General features: G+C 44.2%; 1 protein-coding gene across 6 annotated transcripts in view; it reads left to right on the top strand.

Moving 5' to 3' along the window:
• The window catches only part of AMBRA1 (autophagy and beclin 1 regulator 1), a 135,635-nt gene that overhangs the window by 69,111 nt on the left and 43,143 nt on the right, over positions 1-23,381 (top strand). For all 6 annotated transcript variants that reach the window (XM_055806626.1, XM_055806629.1, XM_055806639.1 and 3 more), the window contains 3 exons: positions 14,355-14,465; positions 22,439-22,627; positions 23,055-23,209. In XM_055806626.1, the coding sequence (XP_055662601.1) occupies positions 14,355-14,465; positions 22,439-22,627; positions 23,055-23,209 (455 nt within the window). The remainder of the gene's footprint in view (positions 1-14,354; positions 14,466-22,438; positions 22,628-23,054; positions 23,210-23,381) is intronic.

The raw sequence follows: 23,381 nt of genomic DNA, 5'->3' as shown, positions 1-23,381 counted from the left end.
AATATAAAAGCTGCATTTGTCCATGGCTTTGGGGTGTTGAACATGTGGAAGATGGTAAGTGTCCTGCATGAGACAGAGAAAATCTTAAAGAAAACCAAGCAGAGGATCCAAAGGATATTTGTGCAATAACAAACAGGCCCTAGTCAGGATGAGAGCACTGTATAAACCCATACCAGCTTTTTATCTCGTTGCCTGAGAACTTAATCAAAAGTAAATGCAGACAGCAGGAGGTTTTGTACACTAGCAAGTATAAACAGGAACCAAAGGTGGAGGTACACTTCAAATATGTCTTAATGTTTTCTTAAAATTCATATACCACCACCTCTGGAGTGGGGCAGAAGAGGGGACAGTCTCCAGTGCCTGCAGGAGCTCAGCGAGTTGGTTTTGAACTATGCAGGAGCTGCAAGGCAGTGCTACAAAAGGAAGCTGTGTTTTGCTTTCTGGAGCGGTAGGTTGACACACTGTCCTGCTGAGCTCTGTGTGGGCTGGAATCCAGCACCCTGGCATGCAGGACTTACCATGCCTCCGAGAGCTCAGAATCAGCGGGAGCTGTGAGCCAGCCTCTACAAATGTGATTGCTGTGGGCGCTCAAGTCCTGCTGAGTTCCCTGGTAGCCTGCCTTCTGAGTCCAGCTCTTGCTGATCTGAGAACCAGGTTCACCTCTCTCTTTCTCTTGCTTCGATCGCTGCCTGAAACTGCGTAAAATTTCAGCTGTATCAAGCTGCTTCAACCCACGTGTTTTTGCAGCAGTGGGTTGGAGGGAGTACATAGGTGTGGCTTATGACCCATTAGATAATGAGATCAGTGTGGAAGTAGTTGTGGTGATGTTCATAATGGCTTGGTTGACTCCTTTAGCATCATTGGGGGTGGTGAGAGTGGAAGTGGTGGAAGTCATTCACAGAAGGCAAGGGGGGAGTAATCCAGGAATCCCAAATGTTACCACCTTTGCTAAGTAACAGATAATGGTGGTTAAACTACTAGTCCTGAGCTTTGACGAGTAATGGGGTCACTAGAAGTAGAGCAGCTTTAGTAGTATTTGAGAGATGGAAGGTAGGCTGGAGAGGATCCTGATTGGACTTGGCTGAAAAAGAAAAATGACTGCCAGGAATTCACGTGGTGCAGTTTGAGAGCTGGAGATGAGAGGAACATGGGGGTGAGTGCATTTCCCCTTCTCACCCTAGACATCCAAACAGTGATCCAGAGTCTCTGAGGAATTTAGAGGTGGAAGGGGTTAATGCATATTTGTGGCGTGAGAGGAAGGAGAAGAACATACGAATGTGTATGGTCAAATGGCAAGGGACAGAAATGGGCACGGAGTAGGGAGACGGGGATAAAACCATGGAGGCAGGTGGAGTGTTCAGAAGGGCTGGGAAGATGCTTCTGTATGTGATGGGAGGAATTGCGGGAGGGGAGGGGAAGGTTGAAAGGATGGAGGAAGTAATGTCACTTTGTAATTTTCTTATAAGCAGCTGCGATCCTGCACAGAGAGAAAATGGAGGCCGGAGGAGGGGAGAGTTTGAGGAATGAGTCAAAGGTGGTGACGAGGCAGCTGGAGTTGCAGGCGTGGGTTTCAGTTAAGCTGGAGAAACACTTCGTCTTCTTTCAAACAATTGTTCTTATTAGCATTCCTGGAGTGGGCATGCATGCACCCATCCATGTGATGTCTCCTGGTGTGCTGTACATACAAGTTGTTTGAGCATCTGTCTTTTGGTTCATGATAGACCAACCCAACGGGATCTCTCAGTCTTCCCTGAAGTGCCGTAAGTAGTAGAAATAGAAAAGTTGTGTAGTGGGGGGAATCGGCCTGGTGACAGTTTTCATTAGTCTGGCGATAGGTGAAGGAATGGGAACTGGTATCAGTGGTGGACCAGGCTCAATATCTAGTGGGGAGCATGGCTGGAGGAAGGGGGCAAACACCCAGCACACATGTATGCATTCATGTATGCATTCATGTATGCATTCATGTATGCATTCATGTATGCATTCATGTATGCATTCATGTATGCATTCATGTATGCATTCATGTATGCATTCATGTATGCATTCATGTATGCATTCATGTATGCATTCATGTATGCATTCATGTATGCATTCATGTATGCATTCATGTATGCATTCATGTATGCATTCATGTATGCATTCATGTATGCATTCATGTATGCATTCATGTATGCATTCATGTATGCATTCATGTATGCATTCATGTATGCATTCATGTATGCATTCATGTATGCATTCATGTATGCATTCATGTATGCATTCATGTATGCATTCATGTATGCATTCATGTATGCATTCATGTATGCATTCATGTATGCATTCATGTATGCATTCATGTATGCATTCATGTATGCATTCATGTATGCATTCATGTATGCATTCATGTATGCATTCATGTATGCATTCATGTATGCATTCATGTATGCATTCATGTATGCATTCATGTATGCATTCATGTATGCATTCATGTATGCATTCATGTATGCATTCATGTATGCATTCATGTATGCATTCATGTATGCATTCATGTATGCATTCATGTATGCACCCCTGTTATGAGGACACTGAAAAGCATGAGGGGAATCCAAAGTGACTTTGACAGAGTGGAAGGGAAAGAAGACACAGGAAAGAGAGGGCTGAGAGCAGACAAATAACTAACTGTGCTTTTAGGGTGGGAATCATGGCAAGATGGCATGAAAGAGAAAGGCTGATGGTAAATGCTGGAAGTTGTGGTGGGGTGGGAGTCAGTAACAAAGTTTAGAGAAAGCTTATAGGCCCCATGGAAAGAACAGATTTGTAAGGATTTTAAAAGGAGAGAAAGCGTGTCTCTAAGGGTTTGATTGGGTTCTCTACGTGGAAGGCACACAAGGGGTGTGATGGAAGTGTGTTTCTATCTTTTCCTGGCCCAGCTTGGCCACTGAGGTTCTGTAGAAGACCCTTCGTTCGCTCGGTACATGCCTGTCTGTTGACACAGGGAACAATGAAAGCAAAATTTCTCAGCTTGCATAGAAACTAGCTATAACTGGCTATCGGTCTCCCCACTCCTGTGATTTTGGTGAGCTGCTGCCTATCTTCTGCTGTCCTCTGACTCGAGACCTAATAAAATTGTTCTTTGGGACTCTTAATTTTAACACTAAGACCTAGGACTAAGAGGCTGACTTGCAGTGCTCATCGTCTAGGCTGTACCACTGCTGATTCTTTGATCTGGTAGGAGCTGGACCTGTGGCTCTGCTGCTGTGAGGATGAGATCTTGGAGCCTCTCACCACAGGTTGATTTTTTTTGTTTGTGACCCCTGCCTTCAGTAAAGCGTGGCCTGCTCCAAATCTCGATCATGTATAATCCCAGATCTTACCACAAACCAGTAAATTTTGATTGCCCAACTTTCATAGTCTGAGTTTCCCTCCACTCTGGCTTATAAATGCTGTGTGTGGAGTAAGCTGTGGTAGATATATTGTATAGCAGCTTCTTGGACAGGACTGCTTAGTATCCTCTGGCAGTATTAGGAGCTAATTCAAGCTGGATTAAGGTCAAGTCTGCCCTAAAAAGAAATAAAACCCATCTGAAGTGCGGCATAGGGCCTGCATGCTGAGTAGCTAGGATGTATTTCTTACCTTGACCTTAGGTTTTAGTTTTACTGTGTGTGGCTTTGAGTTTGACATTTAATACTCCTTAAAATAACGAGATGACTACAAGATGAAAAAAGACTAACACTTCACTTCTGTAACTGTGGTGGATTGGACTTGTCTGGGTTGAGCTCAGCCGTGGCACTGATTTACAGAAGTCACCGCAAGGTGATGAGCTTGGCTGGACCCCTTGGTGGAGTCCTGCTGCCCTCTGGGAGCTCTGACGCTGTGTGGCTGCTCTGCACGTCGCACTGTTACACATTGTTACACAGTGGTCCGTCAGGGTGCGGACCAGCATGCTTTGTCAGTCCTGCTCCGCGTACGCTGGGATCAGGGTCACCCCCTGAGCCTGAATCTCCACTCTGGCTCTATGCAGAGATCCCTGCAGATTTGCTGAGGTGCTGGAACCTGCTTTGAGCATTAAAGCTAGTAGTGATAAAGGATGAGTCTTGTTTCCATTGCTGTCATCTAGATCATGCAACCCACCCTCAAAAGCTCCTCCACAAGAGCGGAGTGCTTTGTTTGCTGTAGGTTTCTTTTACTTTGTTCTTTTCCAATTGGAGCAGCGTGGTCTCCCCATTGTGTTCTTCCAGCCTGGGCTTCCTCCTTTCCATCTCACCATGCTTTAAATTTAAACTGCCTTCCCATTAGTTACACTATTGTTAGATTTTGTGTTTTCCCAGCTTGCTCATTTTCTGCTTTATTTGGTTGTCTCCCGGTTGACTGCTTTACCCAGAAAACGGTGAGCCCAGCTGCCTATGTCCCAGTTCTTGTCCTGCCTTCCCTTCTTTGGCTTTGTTAGTTTATTATATGGAGTTTATTTAAGTTGTCAGGACCTGCATTCTTATTAATGGAGGTGCATTTCCCTCTGAGTGTCTGACTTCATCTTAATCTCCCTAGACGAGTACAGATTCAGAACAGACAAGTATTTCCTCAACAGATCTGTTCAGCTCGCAGGGTATTATAACTACCGAAATATAATCAGCCACTGAGTGTGTTTAGTTTAGTGCTCTGTATTGTGGTGGCATCTCGGTCCGTGTCCCTAAGCTGACGCAGCATTTTCATTTCAAGTTTCGATGCCCAGGGGTTGTGCTGTAATATAGCAGTCCTGAAATGTGTTTAAGGATAGTAAGAATATTTGCAAGTCTTCAATTCACTGCCAAGTACAAGGCTTTGAACGTGTTTCTGTGCTTGGAGCTTTTATTAATACTGCGTACTGCTATTTCCACAATGAAAAGTGGCTCCAGTGTGGAAGCTTGGTGTCGTACTGATACACAGTTAAATCTCAGGAATTCAAACCCTTCTATGGAACATACTGCTTCTTGGATTAGTGAAAGTTTGTATTATTGCAATGTGGTGGTTGATAAGGCATGTATGTGCTCTACGAAGATACTGCTGAGGTTTTTTTCCACTGCAGATGAGTGTTTTGGCATAAGACACGCACATTTAAAGTTGTGCTAAGCACACATTCTTGCAGTAAGAGCTGCAGAGGCGGTAGCAGGCATTTGGCTTGCTGATTTGTTTGGTTTAGGAGGATTTCATGTAGTTAAAATGCACACTCACAATGAAAAAGGCTCTTCTGTGTAAAAACAGTTTCACTCATTATTTTTGCATCTATTCTGTATCTATCTGTTGGCGTAGCTATATTGGTTGGATAGGAGTGCTGTTACAACACTATCTGAGCCTGTGCTCAGGAGAGGAATTACTCGCTGTGAACTGAAACTGTGGCCGTGCTAATTTATGAGCGATGGAGTTGATGATAAAGTGTAACCTGTGTGGAGATATGGGCTGCAGTTGGCAAATGTCTTGGCAAACAACCCTTACAAGAAAATCTCAAGAAATTGCGGTAGCTCTGAATTATCTGAAACCACATGCAGCAGTTTTGGCAAGGCTGGATTAGTCTGATATTACCTCAGTGTCTGCATTAGGCGAGGGGACTGCAGCAGACCTAGTAGGCAGTGTGGGTGGTGTGATGGCTGTGGAGGACCCCAAGCATCCGCCCAGGTGTAAGGACGTTCTGGTAGGCAGTGACGGCCATCCTGTGAAGGCAGGTTTTGTTGCTGCTGTGGAAACATTCCTCTGAGTCCAGACACTCTCTGCTAGACCAGAAAGTTAACTTCTTTAGTGACTGTTGGAGGCAAAAGTGACTCAATAGCATAACAATTCGGTTTCTCAGTTCCTGGCAGAGGCACTGCTAATGGAAGGGCCGGCTATGGACACAGCAGTGGGACCTTGCAAAGTTTTTCTTTGGTAAGAGAGCTGGCGCCAGGATGCAGGCAGGCAAATGACCCTTGAGTCAGGCCTTTAGCTTTTTTGCTTTGACATAACGCAGCAATATTTAAGGACTCTACCCACTCCGAGTCACGTCGCACGAGCTCAGATGGGCTCTTGTGCTGGGAGGGTCATTTAAGCGGGAGGGGGGAGGTCTGGGAAGGCAAGTCTCTGTTCCCGGTAGAGCTACTTGGGGGAGTTTGTCCATGCGTTCTTCAGAAATGCGGCCAAGTGAGATGGGAACTCTGGAGACTGGAGAGCTGAGTCCGGTGCCTGCTCACAGCTGCCCGGTGGAAGGCTGCCCCCTTTGTCTGGTCCCTGCAAGGCTCTCCATCAGAGGCAATTAGGATTAGCAGGCACATTTCATGCTCTGAAAAGTCAGAAAGGGAAAGAAGAAGGAGTTTTACAAAAGGAAATGCCTGCCAGGCACAGATTTTGCTCTGTTTTTGTGCAGAGGATAAACACAGACATGAAGGTTAAAAAGCAGACTTCCAACAGCATTTAATGAAGGGCTTGGTAATGATGCAAGGGACTTGGTGATGGAGAGGGGAGGCATTGCGAGGGGCAGAGCTGGCACAGGGAGGAGCCCGAGCGACACAGCACAGATTAGCTGTTGAGACCTTCCTAGTTCACCTTCACAGGGATTTGTGAAACTTAAGCTGTGGTAGGAGAGATGTGGCGTTTTGATATGGAGAGTCACCTACTGTTTCTGGAAGCTTAGAAGGGAGGAGGGCTGTGAACATGTGGGTTCAAACACGGGTGAAGGAAGAGAATACTTGTTTCCTCAGAGACTGCAAAGTTCAGTGCTCTTCTGCTTTTTCATCTAGCACTGTGTCCTGGCCTCATTCGCTCCCCACCCCCCCAGTTTAATTCTGAAAAATACTTTTCTCTTGCAGTGTCAGTTGTTTGGGAGCTGATTTCCAATGTATTCTCTCACTGGTTTCTTTAGTAGATTGTTACCATCCTCCAGATGGAGAAATGACCGTAACCCAGATTATTTTTTCTCCTTCCACTGGCAAGGTAAAGTTATGTTTATTTCCCCAGTATTTTCCAATAAATAGGTTTCTGACTCCCATGCCAAGGCAGTAGCTGGTGGCTCTGATAGCTGATTCTGCAAGCTTTAGAGGATTTTACGGTGTATGGAATAACAGAAATTAGGAAGAAAGCATAAACCTATTTCTCCAAACCTTTGCTCACTGTTTTTTGTTAGGACTTCTTTCTGCATACAGAGAAGCTCATCTAAAAGGCTGAAAATATGCCGAAAATGTTGAAACAAACATTAGTTAAATAAAATGCAGATTGCAGATTGGAATGTATTTTTAGTGCTTGAATATTTTTCCCTAAAAGGCTATACTGTAGGAAACATGTTCTGCTGCTTGAATCATATGGTAGTATGAGGCATGCTTTTAACACATGCTGCTGTCACATGGAAATAAAGAAATGGTCTCAAAACAAGCATCAATGTCTGCAGAAACTTCCTTTAACAGCTCGAGCAGTTAGCTGATCAGAAGACTGCAGCCTTGACTGCCCTTACCAGCAAGGGGCCGAAATGAGAGAAGAGAAAGCTTGTATGCCCACCCACTTCTCAAACAACTTGTGAGTTGTTTCAGCCAACGGTAACAGCTGTTTCTTTCTGTTTCCATAACCTTTTCCTGTCAAGCTCTTTTAATGATACAGCATCTCCATTTGCAGGAAGATCTCTCTTGACTGTCTAGCTTGGTAACATCTATTTCCACCCGTGTGCTTTGTGGAGCACCTCAATCTCTTTACACACCATTCTAGTAGTGTACCCGCTATCAGAATTACAGGAGTCTCACGGTGGTCCCCAAACAAATGGGGGTTTGCTGTTTAAAATATGTGTGTATGTATGCGTGCTGTTACATAGTGTAAAGCAATTAATATAGTAGAGACCTCCCACGAGCTTATCACCCACTGCAGCTAAAAGCATCATAAATGACAAATGAAGAAACAAAACAGCTGAGTCTAAACAGTCCTGGTTCATACGGGTTTTCTTACAAAGAAGAAAATCACACTTACCGGCTTCATTTGAGTTGTACAAATGTAAGAGCACCACAAAGGCTTGCGGCTCTGCTTCTTTTGCAAGCAGGATTTGAGGCTCCAGTTCTCTGGTGACCTGTACTTTTAAGCTATGCAAACGAAGTATCCTCTGAAGCATAAGCTAAATAATTACATATTTAGGAGCAAGATAAAACTATTACTTTGTGTTCAGTTGCCAAAGTTGGGCTCTCACTTCTGTGATTGATCCCTTCTCCTTCCAGCAGTTGTTGAGCAGTATGTTGCTCTCCACTCATCCTGAAGGTGAGGCACGAGTAAGATGCTCTGGTATGCCCGTGGTTCAGATGATGTTTCTCTTTACCATGTTGGTTTTGGTGGTGGTTTTTTTGTTTGCTTTTGGTTGGTTGTTTTTTTTTTTATGGCATGAGAGATTATGAATCTTACAAAGTAGTGTGCAAAAATTGTTTTAAATCCTGTCAGGCTTTTATTGTGGCAATGCTGTACTTCAGGTGGTGATTGGTAGTGATTTAGGAGGTAGAAAGAAGGAATTCCTTCCAATTTATTTGGTTTGATTTTTTTTTCCTGTTAGACAGTGCATGTATGGTACTGGATGGTTGCAGAAAGTTCTTGGCAAGTTGAAGGCTTAGACCACGTTCTGTCACTAGACAGTTGAGGTAGCTACAGCAAGGAAATGAAACTGCTTGTTGTTGCTTATCGGTCACGCCGAGTAGGATGAGGACTTCCTAAACAGTGATGTTTGCTTGCTCCAGTATATATATGCAAAGGCTGTGATACGGTACCTTATTTGACACTGGGAAGGGTACAGGGTTTTCCTCATCTGAGAGGTTCTATGCGAATATTGCTGGCTCAACTCTTGCTGGTTCTGGAAACTCACCATGCTGTTTCATACCCGATGTTCTAACTTCCATGTGTAGCAGGATGACGTAAGCAGGAGCATCTCTATGGGGTGAACAACAACAGAGAAGCGGGAATCTCTTTCTTAAGGAGAAAAATTATCAGCTTGCTTGGCGAAGTGCAAACAATTCGGATAAGAGAGGAATGCCTTTGAAAAGGACCTTAACCTCTTCTAGTTTCCCTGAGGGAAAACTGGACCCTACCATCAAAGACAAATGCTTTCCAGATGCATTTCTGCATTAATTATGGTATGATCAGACAAAGGAAGATGTCTAACGTCAGGAAGGTAAGATGTCAAGGAGCCATCATGACTGTACTGGAGATGGAGGCTTTGGGCATCTGTTCATTTATTTGTGTTTCTTGGAAATAAACTGATTTCCTTTTAAGTCTGACACTTGTGGCTGGCAAATTCCCTTTCCTATATGATGCTTGCATTGCTTACAATGTGAGTGAAGCCCTTGGGCACTTGACTGAGCTCCTATTAGGATGGTCATCTGCACGACCTGCAGCTGAGGCCTGCTCAAATTCCCATAGCCGATAGGACTGTGCAGCTAAGCATTGCCCCCTTTCAAAAGAAATTTTGCAATAGGAATGAGCACGAATGGGAATTTGCATTTTTTTTCTTATTTTGTACATCCAGGGTAAAGGAAAAATAATAGCCTTTTGAAGGGTTCAGCTTTCAGAGAGCACAGACCTCTTTGAGGCTTTCTGAGTTGACATCGACTCTTAAGATCCCTTCAGTGCTTAGCATACGCCAAACTACCCTTAGCGACATTTTGTGCATCCATTCATGAAAGTTGTTTTGCCTACTTCCTATTTACAGCTTGCTGGTACGTTGAAAACCAAGCAAAATAAATCCTTGAAAGTACCAGGTTGCTATGTATACTGTTCCTTCAGCATTAGCCCAGTTTTACATAGGTAGCTCGGCCGCTTCAGAGGCAGCGTCTTCGTGGTAGCCTGGAACAGAGATTTGCTGGGCCTTGTCAAATTCATATTTAGGATTTAATATATTTACTGTGATCAAAGGCAGTCCCAAATACCAGGCTGTCCTATAAAATACTTCAGGGTCGGAGATGTGGAGGAACCTGTTGCATCTCCCCTAGGCTTCAGAGATCAGTCATTGCATTCCAGCGGAATTCAGATTTCTTCAGAACTGGTTGAGAGACTCTGGTATGTTCTTGCAGCAAAGAACTTTATCCTCGGTTTGTCAAATAGACTTTTGTCCTGTGTTTCAGGCTTCCTGGAGCCTGGATTATAGTAAGTCAGGAACTAGTAAATGTAAAACTCGTCAGCTGTGAAAGATCCTTTCTGCATGTGTAGGATAACCTCAATATCATTAGCCACAGTTACAAACAGGCTCATAAAGAGGTAATTACTTTTCTAAGGTACTCATGCCTAAAGGCGCAAGTCCTAATCTAGGGGGAATTTTATACCAGGGCGTAATCACTTCTCAATTTGAGTCACAAATTAGCTCAGGGACTTCTCCACTTCTTCAAGCTTATCTGTAAGTGTCTTAATAAATTTTTCTCTTTACTATGAGGGGACCTGCCAGACACTAAAAACTTAAATAAAGGATCTAGACTAGAAAAAAAAGTTGAGCTCTGGTTTCTGTTGGATACATTGGAAAGAAATTCCCATGATATGTAGATGTTCCATGTTCTTGAAAGGTGTACCCCAGAGCCTGTGTAGCTCTGGAGTATTAGCTCTTCCTCGATAGCAGTCGTCTGGAATTATCCTGCTCTTCACCGAGGGAATGCAGGAGTGCCCAGGAGAGTGGTTTTGTGCTGCTTTTTTCCCCTTTCGGTCTAAACTCGGACATTGGCTTGCATGCCTTGATTCATAAATGAGCAGTAGCTGACTGACAGAGGTTCATTTCTGCACATGCCAAGATGAGTTGGACCCTCAGAGGGGATTGAGACTGACGGATAAATATCTGTCACATGTAGGTGGCCTAGAAGAAAAGAATTGATGATTTCTATTTTTTTTTTAAGTCTTTGTTAAGACTCCCCCCCCCCCCCCCCCCCCAACCCCCCACCTCTTTAAACTCTCCTGTCATATGCTGAGAGGGGGTGGATGGAGATTGGGGCGGTGGGGGGAGAAAAGGGGGCTGCTGAAAGCATTTGTCTTCATTTCTGCCATCACCCAGTGTTTATTACGCAGTGATAGACAGACGCAGGAAAGCTGCCAATCAAACCTACATTCACTGCATTTCAATTGGCCTTGGCTTTGGATTTCAGCATTTTGAAATCTACATCATCTTTGCAGTAAAAGGGCGTTCTGTTTGTGGGGCTGACAAGCCTGAGACCCTCGGGTACCTGCCGCAGTCACTTGTGATCCCATCAAACACTGGAAGACCCAGGAATCAGGACAGACTGTCAAGTGCTTAGTGAGAACTGCTGCTTCTAAGAGCTGATCGGCTGCTGCCCACGTTTAAGAAGCTGAAGCGTGTTGTTTGCCTCCAGGTTACGCTAGAGCTTAAGAGGCAACAGCGCTTGCTTCTGCTCTCACCCTGTCTGGGCAAAGCCAGCTGAGAATGAGTTTTCACACCACACAGTGAGCAAAAGCTCTGTAGCAAGGTTTTTAACTTGCTTCAGTTTTCCACCTGTGCTCTCCGATCTTCCCGACAAAGCAACGGAAAAAGAGGACAACAAAGGTTAGGATAGCAGAGTTGTGTGCTGGGAGGTGTTTTTCTCCCTAAATTGAATGTCTGAAATGTGTACGTGCTTTTAATCCTCTTTACTTTGGGACAGTGCATGTGGGAGGCTTCTGGCAGGACTTGTGATACAAATGTTATGCCACTTTGTTATATGTAGCTAGATATAACTTAATAATTACACTTCTCAATTACATAATTAGTATAAGTAGAGGTAATTACTTAATAAAAACATGTGGCTCATGGATTTACCATTAGTGTTAGGCATACTGGTTTGGAGCCTTTGAGAAATGGATCAAATCCTTCTGAACATGCACCTTTCACTCTGTGAGCTTTGTTCCCTGTGTCCCAATTTTTTTGAAAGGTATCTGTTACCTGAAGCGCTAGCATTAGTGAGTTGATAGCTTTTGCTGGCTCTGAAACTGGTGCAGGGCTGTCCTGCAGGTGGGGAGGTGCTGCTTTTTCCCATTGTTAGCCTTTCGGTGTAGGATGTGACTGCCTTTGGAGGTGAAAGAGGTGCGAGGTTTGAATGAACACCATAACTAACCTCAAGGTTCAGGGGAAAGGGATGAAAAAACCAGAATCTTTACAGAAAAACAAGCCCATTTGCCAACAGCTTTTTTAAGGTACTTGTAGCAGTAGGTGCAACAGTTGTATGAGCCAGATGAACTTGCCGTTTGTGGAGCAGCTAGTGATGTTGCTAGGCTTCTGTGATTTGGAGGGAGCACATGATTACTCTCCTGGGGTATGATATTCTGCCGTTTATATATTACTTGCTGTGCCTACAAAGGTTATTCTCCTTGCAAAACAAATGATGACTTTGTAATGTTCATCTGTAATAAGATCAATGTTCTGGAATTATGTGCCCTGAGTAGTACTTCTCTTGCCTGTCTTTGCAGAGTGTTTTCCTTCTCTGACTCAGTCCTATAAGGCAGCAGCTGCCTAGCTGGTGATGTTAGTTGCTCTTTCCCTGCAGCAAGTCCCACTGCTTGAAATTTGTACAGAAACTAGTTTTCTGTTCTCCACCTGGTGGCTGGAGGCAAGGCAGCAGGAGAGCCACCCCTTGGGTACCAAACTCGGGCTTGCAACGAGGAGACTTCTAAAGAAGAAGCAACATGAAATCTAATTGTCCTTCTTCCACTTCTGGTTACAACATGTAATTTCATTAATGCATTGAATCCGCTTTCTCCAGCGCGTATCTTTTGTTCAGAGGAGCCCTTTGATTTGGGGGAATATGGAGAACAAGGCCTTGGGCATATGTAAGAGCAATGGAAATATTCTTAATTCTGCTCTCCAAGTGATACGTGTGCATCTGACAGAGGCAGATAGACAGACTGAGCAGACGCGCAGGGAAGGTTTGGTGATTGCTGGAGGCCTGGCACAGCTGAGTGTACAGAATAAAGCTGTCTGCTCGGAAGCCTTGCTCTTGGCATATTTTTGAGCTTTCTCCAGAACCAAAAGTCAGGGCTCAAGACAGCTTATCAGTGGAAAGAATACTAGCAGCAGCTTTCCTGGCATCGTTCTGTTTGTTTATCAGCACTGGTCTAGAGTTTGCTCCCTCACTTTGCCCTGCCTGCCTAGCTCTTTACTTTGCAGAGAAAACATAAACCCTGTTATAGTGTGTGTTTTCAGGCCATTTATTTTACAAGCCTGGGATTCCATATGAAAAGTAAAAATCTAGTCTCCTTATCTTCTTCTGCACCATTTTCATTTACTGGCATTTAACAAGCTTTTAGCTCTCCGTGCAGGCACGGGCCTGCTGCGTGCTGGAATCGGAGCTGTCGGAGTGGCGTCTCTTCCACTGTTGTGCCCAGGCAGAAGAGCCCTTCTGGGAGAGTGAAGCCACTGACTTCGCTGTGCGCTTCCCGCTAGAGACAGCGTGGAGATGCTGAAATCCAGACTGCGAAGGCTCTGGAGGCTGTGCTTTCCCTCGTTTGTGCTCGGGGATGATCTTGTTTTGCTCTCCCTCATCAATTTCTATTACCTTGAGTTTCTCTGGGTGCCGGCATATATGTGTACTACAAGGGCTGCATGTATATGAAGACCTTAGAGACTGCAAATAGTGTGAGATTTTTGACTCTAGTGCTATTATGGGAGAACTGTTTCTTCCCTCCACTCATCTCCCTAAGGATTGCGTTTAAAGCCTCTGAGGTTTCTCAGATGTATGCCAACTTGAGTTACCAGTGGCAGTTCCTTTCTGCCTGGAAAATTATGGTTTCTGTGCTAGTTCCTGAAGTGTTCTGCCTAGGCGTCTGCTTTGGGCTGTTGCCCAGATCCTGGGGTGGTTAGCAAGGGTCACGTCATTTGCCTGGAGCCACCCAGAGCAGCAAAGGGCCAGGTTGTAGGTCCTCCTTGCTAATGTTTTGTGACTGTCCTTACTGCGTGGCAAATGTTGTAGGCAGTGTGTATCTTCTGAGTGACGTTTGCAGTAGTAAGAGGGATTATGTCCACAAATGCATGTGATTTGCCAGGGCAACGCTTTTCCTTGGTATGTATTCTGGTCTGCCTTCATAGCTGTAGTAGAAAATTGTGATTCTGTGAAAATACAGCTTCACTGGTACCAATAAGTAGAATGCATTTGCACTAAATGAATTTATTAGGATTTTTGCCTTGTGAAACTGGGCAAATCTTACCCTCTCATCAGCTTTCTTTTCTTTCAGAAATGTGTTGCAGGGAGGTGCTTTCCTATTAATTTCCTATGCTCTGTGACTTATTTAGCAGGTGTTGCCATTTCTGAAAATAAGTGGGTTTTTTTTAAGACTCTAGAGTTTTGTGTGTTAGATTTAGAAAGGTTTTCTATGATTTTGTCTCCCCAGCTCTTTTCTGGATAATCTTGTGAAGGTTAAACTGCTAATTATTTCCCCCTTTTCTGTAGGTGCTGTGATTGGAGATGGACAGTCAGCTGTGGCCAGCAACATTGCCAACACCACCTACCGCCTCCAGTGGTGGGACTTCACCAAGTTTGATCTGCCTGAAATCAGCAATGGTAAGCTGGAAGGAACACCAGTGCTTTCTTTTAAGTCTATACCAACCAGAGCTATACCATAAGCTCTAGAATCTCCCAAAGGTAGCTGTATGTTGCAGGCCTTGGGTTACTTGTCATGTTGCAGTGGGAACTGTAAAATGTTTAGCCTTTTGAGAAGGTTTACTAAAAGCATGCAGAGCTGTTCTTGCTCTGTCTAGCTTGTGTATTCTTGCTATCAGCAAATCCGTGCATAAATGGAGGGCTTTTTTGTGAGCGTTCTCATGGGAATATACAATCTTCTTTAGGTACAGAGTTGTTCTGTCTCCTCATTCTTCTACCAACATGTTTCTAGAGGGATATTGTCTTCATACCTTTACATAAGAGCCTGCTAATTAATTGGGTCTGAATTCTCCAAGTTATTCACATCATTGTGGGTTAAAGTGCTGCAAAACATTTTGGGAGTCATGGGTCTGCTTACCACAGTGTTGCAAGCCAGGGGAAGTAGATACAGCTTCTAGCCATTTGCAAAAGCAGTGATTTGCCCCGTATCTCGGGTGAAAGCTGATTCTGGGTCAAGAATATGAGCAATATTGCTGATTTTATTTATTTGCTTGTTCTTTCCTTTGTGAAAAGTAGCCCATAGTTTTATATGTGTTCTATGGCATAAGCTAGCTGTCATGTTGGAAGAGACTTCCTTACGCAGGCACAAGCATATTTGGTGCTTGTGGTCAGCTGATCAAGGAATGACTTCTTTGGGGGGGTAAACTAACTTGTATAGAAAGGCTGTTTTTAACCCAGAATGGTATCCTGATACAGCTTGCTGCACAGTTGCAGAAATGTGTGTGGCAGCCTAGGATGAAGATAGGAGGTAGGTATCCATGAGTACGTCTCTGTACGGTGATTTTTAGCTTGGGCCCTTTCAGTGCATATGTGAAATTCGTTGCTTGACTTCTCAGCAAAACCGGATTGCGTTCAGCTTTAAGGGACCGACTTTTTTAGGGAGAACAGGGATTCTGTTTTCAGAAAGACTTCTGCTTTCACAGGTAGCTATTAAAATGAATTAAGAAAAACCTTCTCTTAGTCCTAGCCCTGTCTGTTCTGCAATCCTAGAAATTACATATCTGACAATAGAGGTCTCTGGGGGATACTGTCCTGTTGCTTAAAGAACCCACCAAAGGAGCACATGTCATGACACCATAGCAGCAGAGATGTGGGGAGCTGAAATCGTGCAATCACAGAATGGTTTGAGTTGGGTGGGAGCTTTAAAGATCATGTAGTCTGCTCCCCTGCCATGGGCAGGGGCATCTTTCAGTAGATGAGGTTGCCTAAAGCTCTGTCCACTCTGACCCTGAACACTTGAAATGATGGGACATCCCCAGCTTCTCTAGGCAGGCTGTATGGGGCCGTTTACCTCCCAGTCTCTGGGAAACAGGAGGAGCTAGGGCAAAGTCACCAGTAGTCCATCCCATTACAAAAAGTTTTCGTACTGTGTCATTCCTACAGATGAAGTATCTGCTGTTTCTGTTTCATCTCCTTCCTTCGCATTGTGCAGAATACTGTGGTGTGATGTTTATAGCCTGGTGGGAAGTAAAAGCCCTGCAGTAGCCCTGGACATTGTAAAGGGGGAAGATGTGTTATATTTTGTCCTTGAGAACCATTCTGTCTCTTGGGAAAGAGCACACAGTCTCGTCTTTAAAGCAGAATACTGTGTTAAACTCGTGTGCCCAGTACTTTGATGTGTGTTAAGTGCCAAACTTTGTAGTACTAGTGTAAAGTTGTAGACTGAGGATCAGTGCTGAAGGCAAAGCTTTGCCATGTGGTAGCAATATTTTCTGTTGATCCAGCCAGACTCTGGAACAGAATAAAGATGAAGTCAGAGCGGGAAGCATCTTGCTGCTGGCTTAAATTCTTTGGAACTTCTCTGCAAGCTTGTAAATTATTTGAAGAGTGCCACAGCTGCTAATAGTGGTTTTATTTATTTTTTGCTTCATCTGGCTGCTGAGGGAGGAGAAAAATTAAAAAAAAAAAAAAAAAAAGCATAAGATGTTTGTTTATAATTTATGGAATCCCATAGAAAATAAGAACCATCTGCTCCTCAAGACATCAATATTTCAATCTTCTCCTTCTCCCCTACCAGGACATTTCCATTCTGAAATGGCTTAAATAGCTTCCAATTAGCTGGAAATTGGGCTACGGTTTCTGTTGTCGTTGCGCCCTTCTCGCAGGCAGGGTTCCTAGTACAAGCCCATCCCCAACTCTTCTGACTCCCCACTTTGTACATAAATCAAGACGGCTTGTCCATCTGGGTTTATTACCATTTGGAAACATTCAGTTTTACTCCACTTCTTCCTTGTTACACGCTGAGCCCAACTCTGGCATTTCTAGATGGTTAGCTGTATCTCCCTCTGCCAAGGTCTAGGAAGGATGTATGAAGATGTAGCAGCTGTGCTCATCCTAAAACAGGTATTTGCCAAGCTTGTCTGGGCACAGAACAAAGGCAAGCTGCAAGTTTTCCAGGGTGCACAATTTGTAGAGATATTGTGAAGCTAAATGGGTGACAGCGGAGTGGTGGGTTGGAGGAGTTTTTTTCTGACTCTTCATGATCTCAGAAATAAAATGTTTTCCCAGTAAGGCATGTGATCTCAATAGCTCTTTTTCTTTCCATCATTTCCTATAAATTAGAGGTGGTCATGTGAGAGAGTCTGTTTACAGAGGGGGCTGTTGCACTGCCTGGGATTGACTTGAGCCACCAGTGGTTTGGGAGTTCAGGCACATGGAATGATGCAGCCGAAGTTCGGGACTGCCTGCCAGCTCCACACTCCATCAAAGAAATGACTCCGCCGCCAACCTCCGTGTCTGAGCAGCTCTTCTTCCTGTTACAGTTAAACAAAGAAAAGAGTTCGGAAGTAGGATGTTTTCCACTGAAGCGGACACATCTGAGCAAGTAACAGCAGCATGATTAGCGCAGTCCTGTGATCTCAGCAGCTGGATCCCAGCACCCTTTGGAGCCCTGGGCTCAGGGCTCAGCTCCCTGGCAGCGACCTCACTAATGCTCAGTCCAGCAAGAGCACAAAAGAGCACTCCGGCAATCCTGGGGAAATGGCTTTGCAGGGAACTGGGGGATTTCGGTCTCTTCCCTGTCTTTCTCAATTAATTGCAAAATGGAAGAAGATGGCTTCAGATTTCTCCTCTCCTTTTGCCAGTTTTGCTTTTAATAACTTAAATGAAAATGACCCATTCTTAAACTGTAATTGTCAGTCATATCAGCATTGGGGTGGAGAATTTATTTGGCAGCAGAGACAATGCTATCTCTGGCATTTATTTAATATTCTTCTAGTAAGTGTTGCATATCCTTAAAATTTCCTGCAGCTAATGGGTAAGTATTGAATCAGCGAACAGTGTAGGAGATAGCCTTTCCAGAGGTAAAATATTTGGAGGTTTTATCTCTTGTTTATATCCTTTGAATACAGTTTCTGTCATGCTGCTCACTGCTCATTATTTCATTTTCTAGCCATTTTGGCTGTACTGGTCTAGTTCTTCCATATTAGTCACACATCAGGAATTTGTCCGGTTCTAACCCTGGCTGGGACTTGAGGAAGGTGGTTTAATCAATACTTACTGATCCACAGTGGGATGCAAAAGGACTTAAAAGAAGAAAAGGGGGGTGGGGTGGGGAGGAAAGTGCACTAAATAACATAAATAGGAGTAGCTTTTAAGAAAGTGTCATCCTTAAGGATGGCTAGGAGCGGATGGTGCAGCCAGCACTGTTTTCCTTTGGCAAACAGTGCTGTTGCTGCTGGCATTCCAGGCCTTCCCCAGTTTCAAGCGTAATTATGCTGTAGGTGTAAGCACTCCAAGTTGGCACAACAGCTTGATTAATTTGTTCTCTGATGTTTCTTTTGATCTGTTCTGTCAGCTCAGTGGCTGCATTAACAACAGAAGAAAACAAGAGATGAAAGGGCAGCCTTGTTGTAAATGGCTTTCCAAAAATAGCAATTTTTTGTCCCTGAAATCTTCTGTATTGGCTTCATTTTCATAGATCAGGCCTGGGGTGCAAAGAAATCAAATAGCCTGTGGCCCTGTCAAATGCATGTGTATCTTCATCCTCCCCACGCCTTGGGAATCTCTTCAATTTTAATCTTCCTTAAAATGAAACCTTGCTGAGAACTCCACCTCTCACATTTCAACTTTTTCTGCTGGTTCTAGGTGTAAGTGCTGAGTCTCTCATCCTTTGTAAATGAGGGAAGAGCAAAGAACCATAATGCCAGCGTGAATCGGATACTGAAAGACTGAAAGAAAGGGCGCTCTTTCTTGTTCAGTGCAACTTGCATCTGTGGTGTTTTATGTTCCAGGCACACATCAAGGGGGAAAGATAGTTCACTTCTGGCAGAGGAGCTCACAATCTGTTTTGCTAAGAGGCATTCACCATATGCAACAAACTTTAAAAAGAACAAGACACGCAGTCATGTTGGCCATCATTGTGGACTTGTTCACCAAAAACCTCTGTGCTGTGCTGAAGGAGGGGCAGGTGGTGGGGGGGGGGGCGGGGGGGGGAGAGTGTTGATAGAAAATGAGTGAACGTGTGCTATATGATTCTCAGTGTCTTTTTTTTTTAAAAAGACATATAGTAAATGCTAGATGAGGAAGAGGATTGGAGATCTGGAAAAGAAAAAAATAGCCACGGAACTGCGAGGATATGTACAAGGCTTGGCAACGTCCCTGAAACTAAGTGGTACAAAAGAAATACAAGCATTTCTTACCTTCCAGAAATCAAGATGGGAGTTTCTTATGAACATCCAAGGTTGCATTGGATTAAAAACCCCCAAACTTTAAAAGCTGAGAAGAGGCATGGATGCCGTAGACTGTGATTTTCAATAGCTGTAGGAACAAAGATGTAACATCACCTGTGCCCAGAGAAATCAGTACCTGTCCCCTCTAGAAGTTCTTGCACTTCTTTGAAAAGCACTAGGGGTTCATCAGTACAGAAGGGTCCCTGGGCTAAATGGCACCCATACCTTTGGACTGATGAAGCAAGTATACAGTCTTGCTGCTTCCAACATTGGGCATCAGGTGACAGTAGTTAACACTGTAGGGAAACTGAGGCTGACTCCCATAAACTGCATCCTGAGCCCAGAAGTGCAGGACAAAAACTTAGACATCTAGCAGAACAGGAATGAGAAAGGACAGTTCTTAGACCCCCAAAGAAAAGGACTGGACTATATATTTCTCTTCGGATAATCAAAGTTTTTTTGCACGGGTAGTGGTGGTGTGTTTCATAGTTGCATTTTGGCAAATGCTTTCCCTGTGTAGTGCGTAGCCTTGCTCTGTTGCTGGCCTTCTCACTTGGCTCTGTCTCAGCTTTGGCTGGGAGAGTCCCAGTATTCACCTGTCCAGCCATCTTCCGAGCTCTCTGCTGGACTTGTTACCGTTTAGGGTTTAGTCTGTCTTGAACAGGGCTGACCAAAAGTGTGCCCAGTATCCTGCATGTGGTCTCAGCACTAGGCTGTATATTAGCAGAGATTCCTGTTGTAAGCAGGCTCCCCAGCAGTTCAGCATTGCCGTGCCTTGCGCTGTTACGCTGGGAGGATGGCTCGCTCTTTGCTGCGATCACCAAAGTCAATTCTCTCTTGTTGCCAACTGAGCAGCTCCTAGGTAAAGCAGAAATTTTCTAAAGGTTAATACACTCTAGCATTCTTTCATTTCACTTCTGTTATGGCTCTGTGTACTTCTGATTATGCTCTGTTAATGAAATTACCCAACTTTATCAAAAGAATTCATCAACCACTCCACTCTGTGCCAAGCTAATAAAGCTAATAAATAGGACTGGTTTTGAAATGAGTCACTGAAGAACTCTGCAGGAATTCTCCCCATTTGACAGAGATGACAATAGTACAACCTGTTGTCATGTATCCTTTAGGTAGTTTACAGCAAAGAAAATAAAGGGGGGTGGGGGCAAATTTTTAATTCTACCTTTTTTTTTTTTAAGTTAGGTACTATAGTCTTTAATCTTTATTCTGTTGTTTTCCTGTTTAGCTGGCTTTGGACTAAGCACTCGGGAATTTTGTTATATTTTGGACCGTCTGTTCTTTGAAGGGCCATGTGTCTTTTAGATTCTGTTATTACAGTGCTGACAGTGACTACCGTTATTTACCTTTTCCTGTTCAGCACCTTTCTGTTTATACTAGGCTGAAAATTACTGTTTTTAGCAGCTTTGACACTGAAAAAAATGATTGAATAAATTTAGAGTACAGGTGTAGGAGGTTTGGTACAGAATGTAATTACGCAGTCCAGTTTTTATCCTCGTCATCTTTTTCATCCGAGTTTAAGTGGAACAGTAGCAGTTGATACTCAACCATGCAGGAAAGCAGTTCCCAGGAAAAATGTCTTTGAGACCAGAAGAACTAAAGGGGAGGTTCAGCGTTGCTGGAAGAAGGAGCAGTCCTGTCTTTTTGCCTGTCATGACTTCTCTGCTGCTGCAAGTGTCTCTGTGGCCATGTGGTGTGCCACCTTGGCTGGGAAACTGTGCGGCTAAAAAGTGACCTAGACAACAGTCAGTAATTTCTCAGCCGTATCAGTTTCCAGATGTAGCTTTCTTTTCACAGAAGTGTTGGAAACAAAGGGCAGGGATTGTTTCTTCTGGCAGCAGTGCCAGTTTGTTAAAGCATTGAGTTACAGCCTTAATTTGATTTGGAAGTTCAGACCTTCAGAAGTATGCACAAAGCATTCTGGCACTGTTCTTTTGTTGAACTAATAGGGAATCTAGCCCAAAAAGTGCTTCATAAGCTCAACTGCAACTTTAGCTGAAGAAATCAAAGCCCCTTCTAGGCTGGGCACGGTCTGACAGTTTAGAAGAGAGTTTCTGGACTGTAGAAGTTGACACAGTGCTCCATATGATGCTATAGCTTGAAGCATGTGAGATGGGGTGTTCGGTCTTCTACATGCAAAGTTTCTGTTTCGAAAATGTGGGCTTTGTGTCTATTTTTATTTCTATCCCCTTGAGTTTGAAAATACTAGAATTTGAAATTTCCCCATCCCCAGAATACTGTATGCAGTTCCAGCTCCAAACCTCCTGGAATAGTTGCAGCGGTTTTAATGAAAAAACTGGAGCACCTTAAGGCTAGGCTGAGGGAGCAAACGTAACTCCAGCCTTGTCTTACTAAGCCAACACTGAACTGTTGGTGAGGACGATGCTAAAAGGCCCCGGAGCCTGATTGTTCTAGGAATGGCACAAGTGCGTAGTAAGATACAGGAGCTTGTAGTCTGCCTGTGCAGGGTACAGAGGGGAAAGGATTTGTACGAGGTCACCCAGCAACTCGCCAGCAGAGACTAAAGTAAAATTTCTGTGTGTGAATTGCTGCTCACTACCCCGTCTGCTGAACAGTTACTTCACTGATTGTGCGAGTGTCTCACATACTGGAGTAATTAAATGGAGGACTGGCTGGAGAAGTCTCTGCCCTTTCTCACTTGCTTTATCCAAGATTGTTGTAAAAATCAGCTGTCAGAAATGAATGTATCTACAGGGAGGAATTTTTCTCTTGTCTCCTGTTTATTGGAGATAAGAGGAGCTGGAACTAGGGGCTCCACAACAGAAGGGGAAATGAATTCAGGTGTGCTGTTTCTGATGCTGCCACTGCTAGAGTTTGACAGAGTCATGATTTGAGACTCGTTTAAACTGTGCTGTCCTTTGCAAAGGGTGATGTTATGCTCAACAAAGGAGGGGTTTGATAAAGTGCAATTGCCACTATTTCTTGGCTGAAGGCTCCAGGACATGAGTAGATTTCGTTTCCTGGGCTCATTGCGGTGTCTTATCTCCGTTTTGAAGCAAATATTACATTAATCAGTGTATAAACGTTTCATAAACTTCTGGAGGAAGCTAAATGTCTTGAGTGCCTTTTGCATGTACTGTCCAGTCTCCAACATGAGGTTTAAATCTTACTTTATTCACTGTTGAAGCTAAGTGTTCTAATTGCTGTTCCTTTCTTTCTTCTTTGCAGCCTCTGTGAACGTGCTTGTTCAAAACTGCAAGATTTACAATGATGCTAGCTGCGATATCTCTGCCGATGGGCAGCTGCTGGCAGCCTTCATTCCCAGCAGTCAGAGAGGCTTCCCCGACGAGGGAATACTGGCTGTGTATTCTCTGGCACCCCACAACTTGGGCGAGATGCTTTACACAAAGCGATTTGGTAAGTGTAGAGCTAGAAGTCCGGGTGGGTGGGGGTGTGAGAAGTTACCTCAGAACTCAACCTTCAGCGAGAAACGCAATGGTCTGAACAGCAGCAGCAACATTGTGTGGCCTTCCAGCCGGTCACAGTTACGGTACTGCTGGGGAGGGCCTTGTGGTGTGGTCTGGACACGTGAGGTGCCGGTATGGGGAACTGCTAAAGGATAGATTATTTTTTTTTCTTATTCCTTGAAGAATATTCTATTAGTGGGAAGATGCTTGCGGCAAGGAAGTGTGTACTTGTGCCTGTCTCCTTATTCTTCTCTACAAGAATAAGCTTAGAATGCAATACGCTATGGGAATGCTGGAAGGGAATGAAGAAGGTGTGAGGATGTAGTGTGGGGAGGGATGTCAACCTGTGAGAGAAATAACCCCTCTTCTCTTCACAGGCCCTAATGCCATTTCGGTGAGCCTGTCTCCAATGGGCAGGTATGTAATGGTGGGACTGGCTTCCCGGCGTATCCTGCTGCACCCCTCCACGGAACACATGGTTGCTCAAGTCTTCAGGCTGCAACAGCCCCACGGTGGAGAAACCTCTATGAGGGTGAGCATACATGTAGTCCGTTTCTGTGTGTTTGCATCAGTGATTTTTGTGTCGCTTTGGCTCTAGGCTAGTGGTTAGTTGCTGGGTTATAAGGGCACAGAAGCAGCATGCTCCAGGCCCAGTGAATAATAAACATGTCATGGAATTTATTACAGAGGTATGCAAACATGGC

This window comes from Falco peregrinus, chromosome 1 (assembly GCF_023634155.1).
Source record: "Falco peregrinus isolate bFalPer1 chromosome 1, bFalPer1.pri, whole genome shotgun sequence".
Lineage (NCBI taxonomy): Eukaryota > Metazoa > Chordata > Aves > Falconiformes > Falconidae > Falco > Falco peregrinus.
The sequence above is the reverse complement of the archived record's forward strand: the minus strand, read 5'-3'. Positions and strand labels throughout refer to the sequence as shown.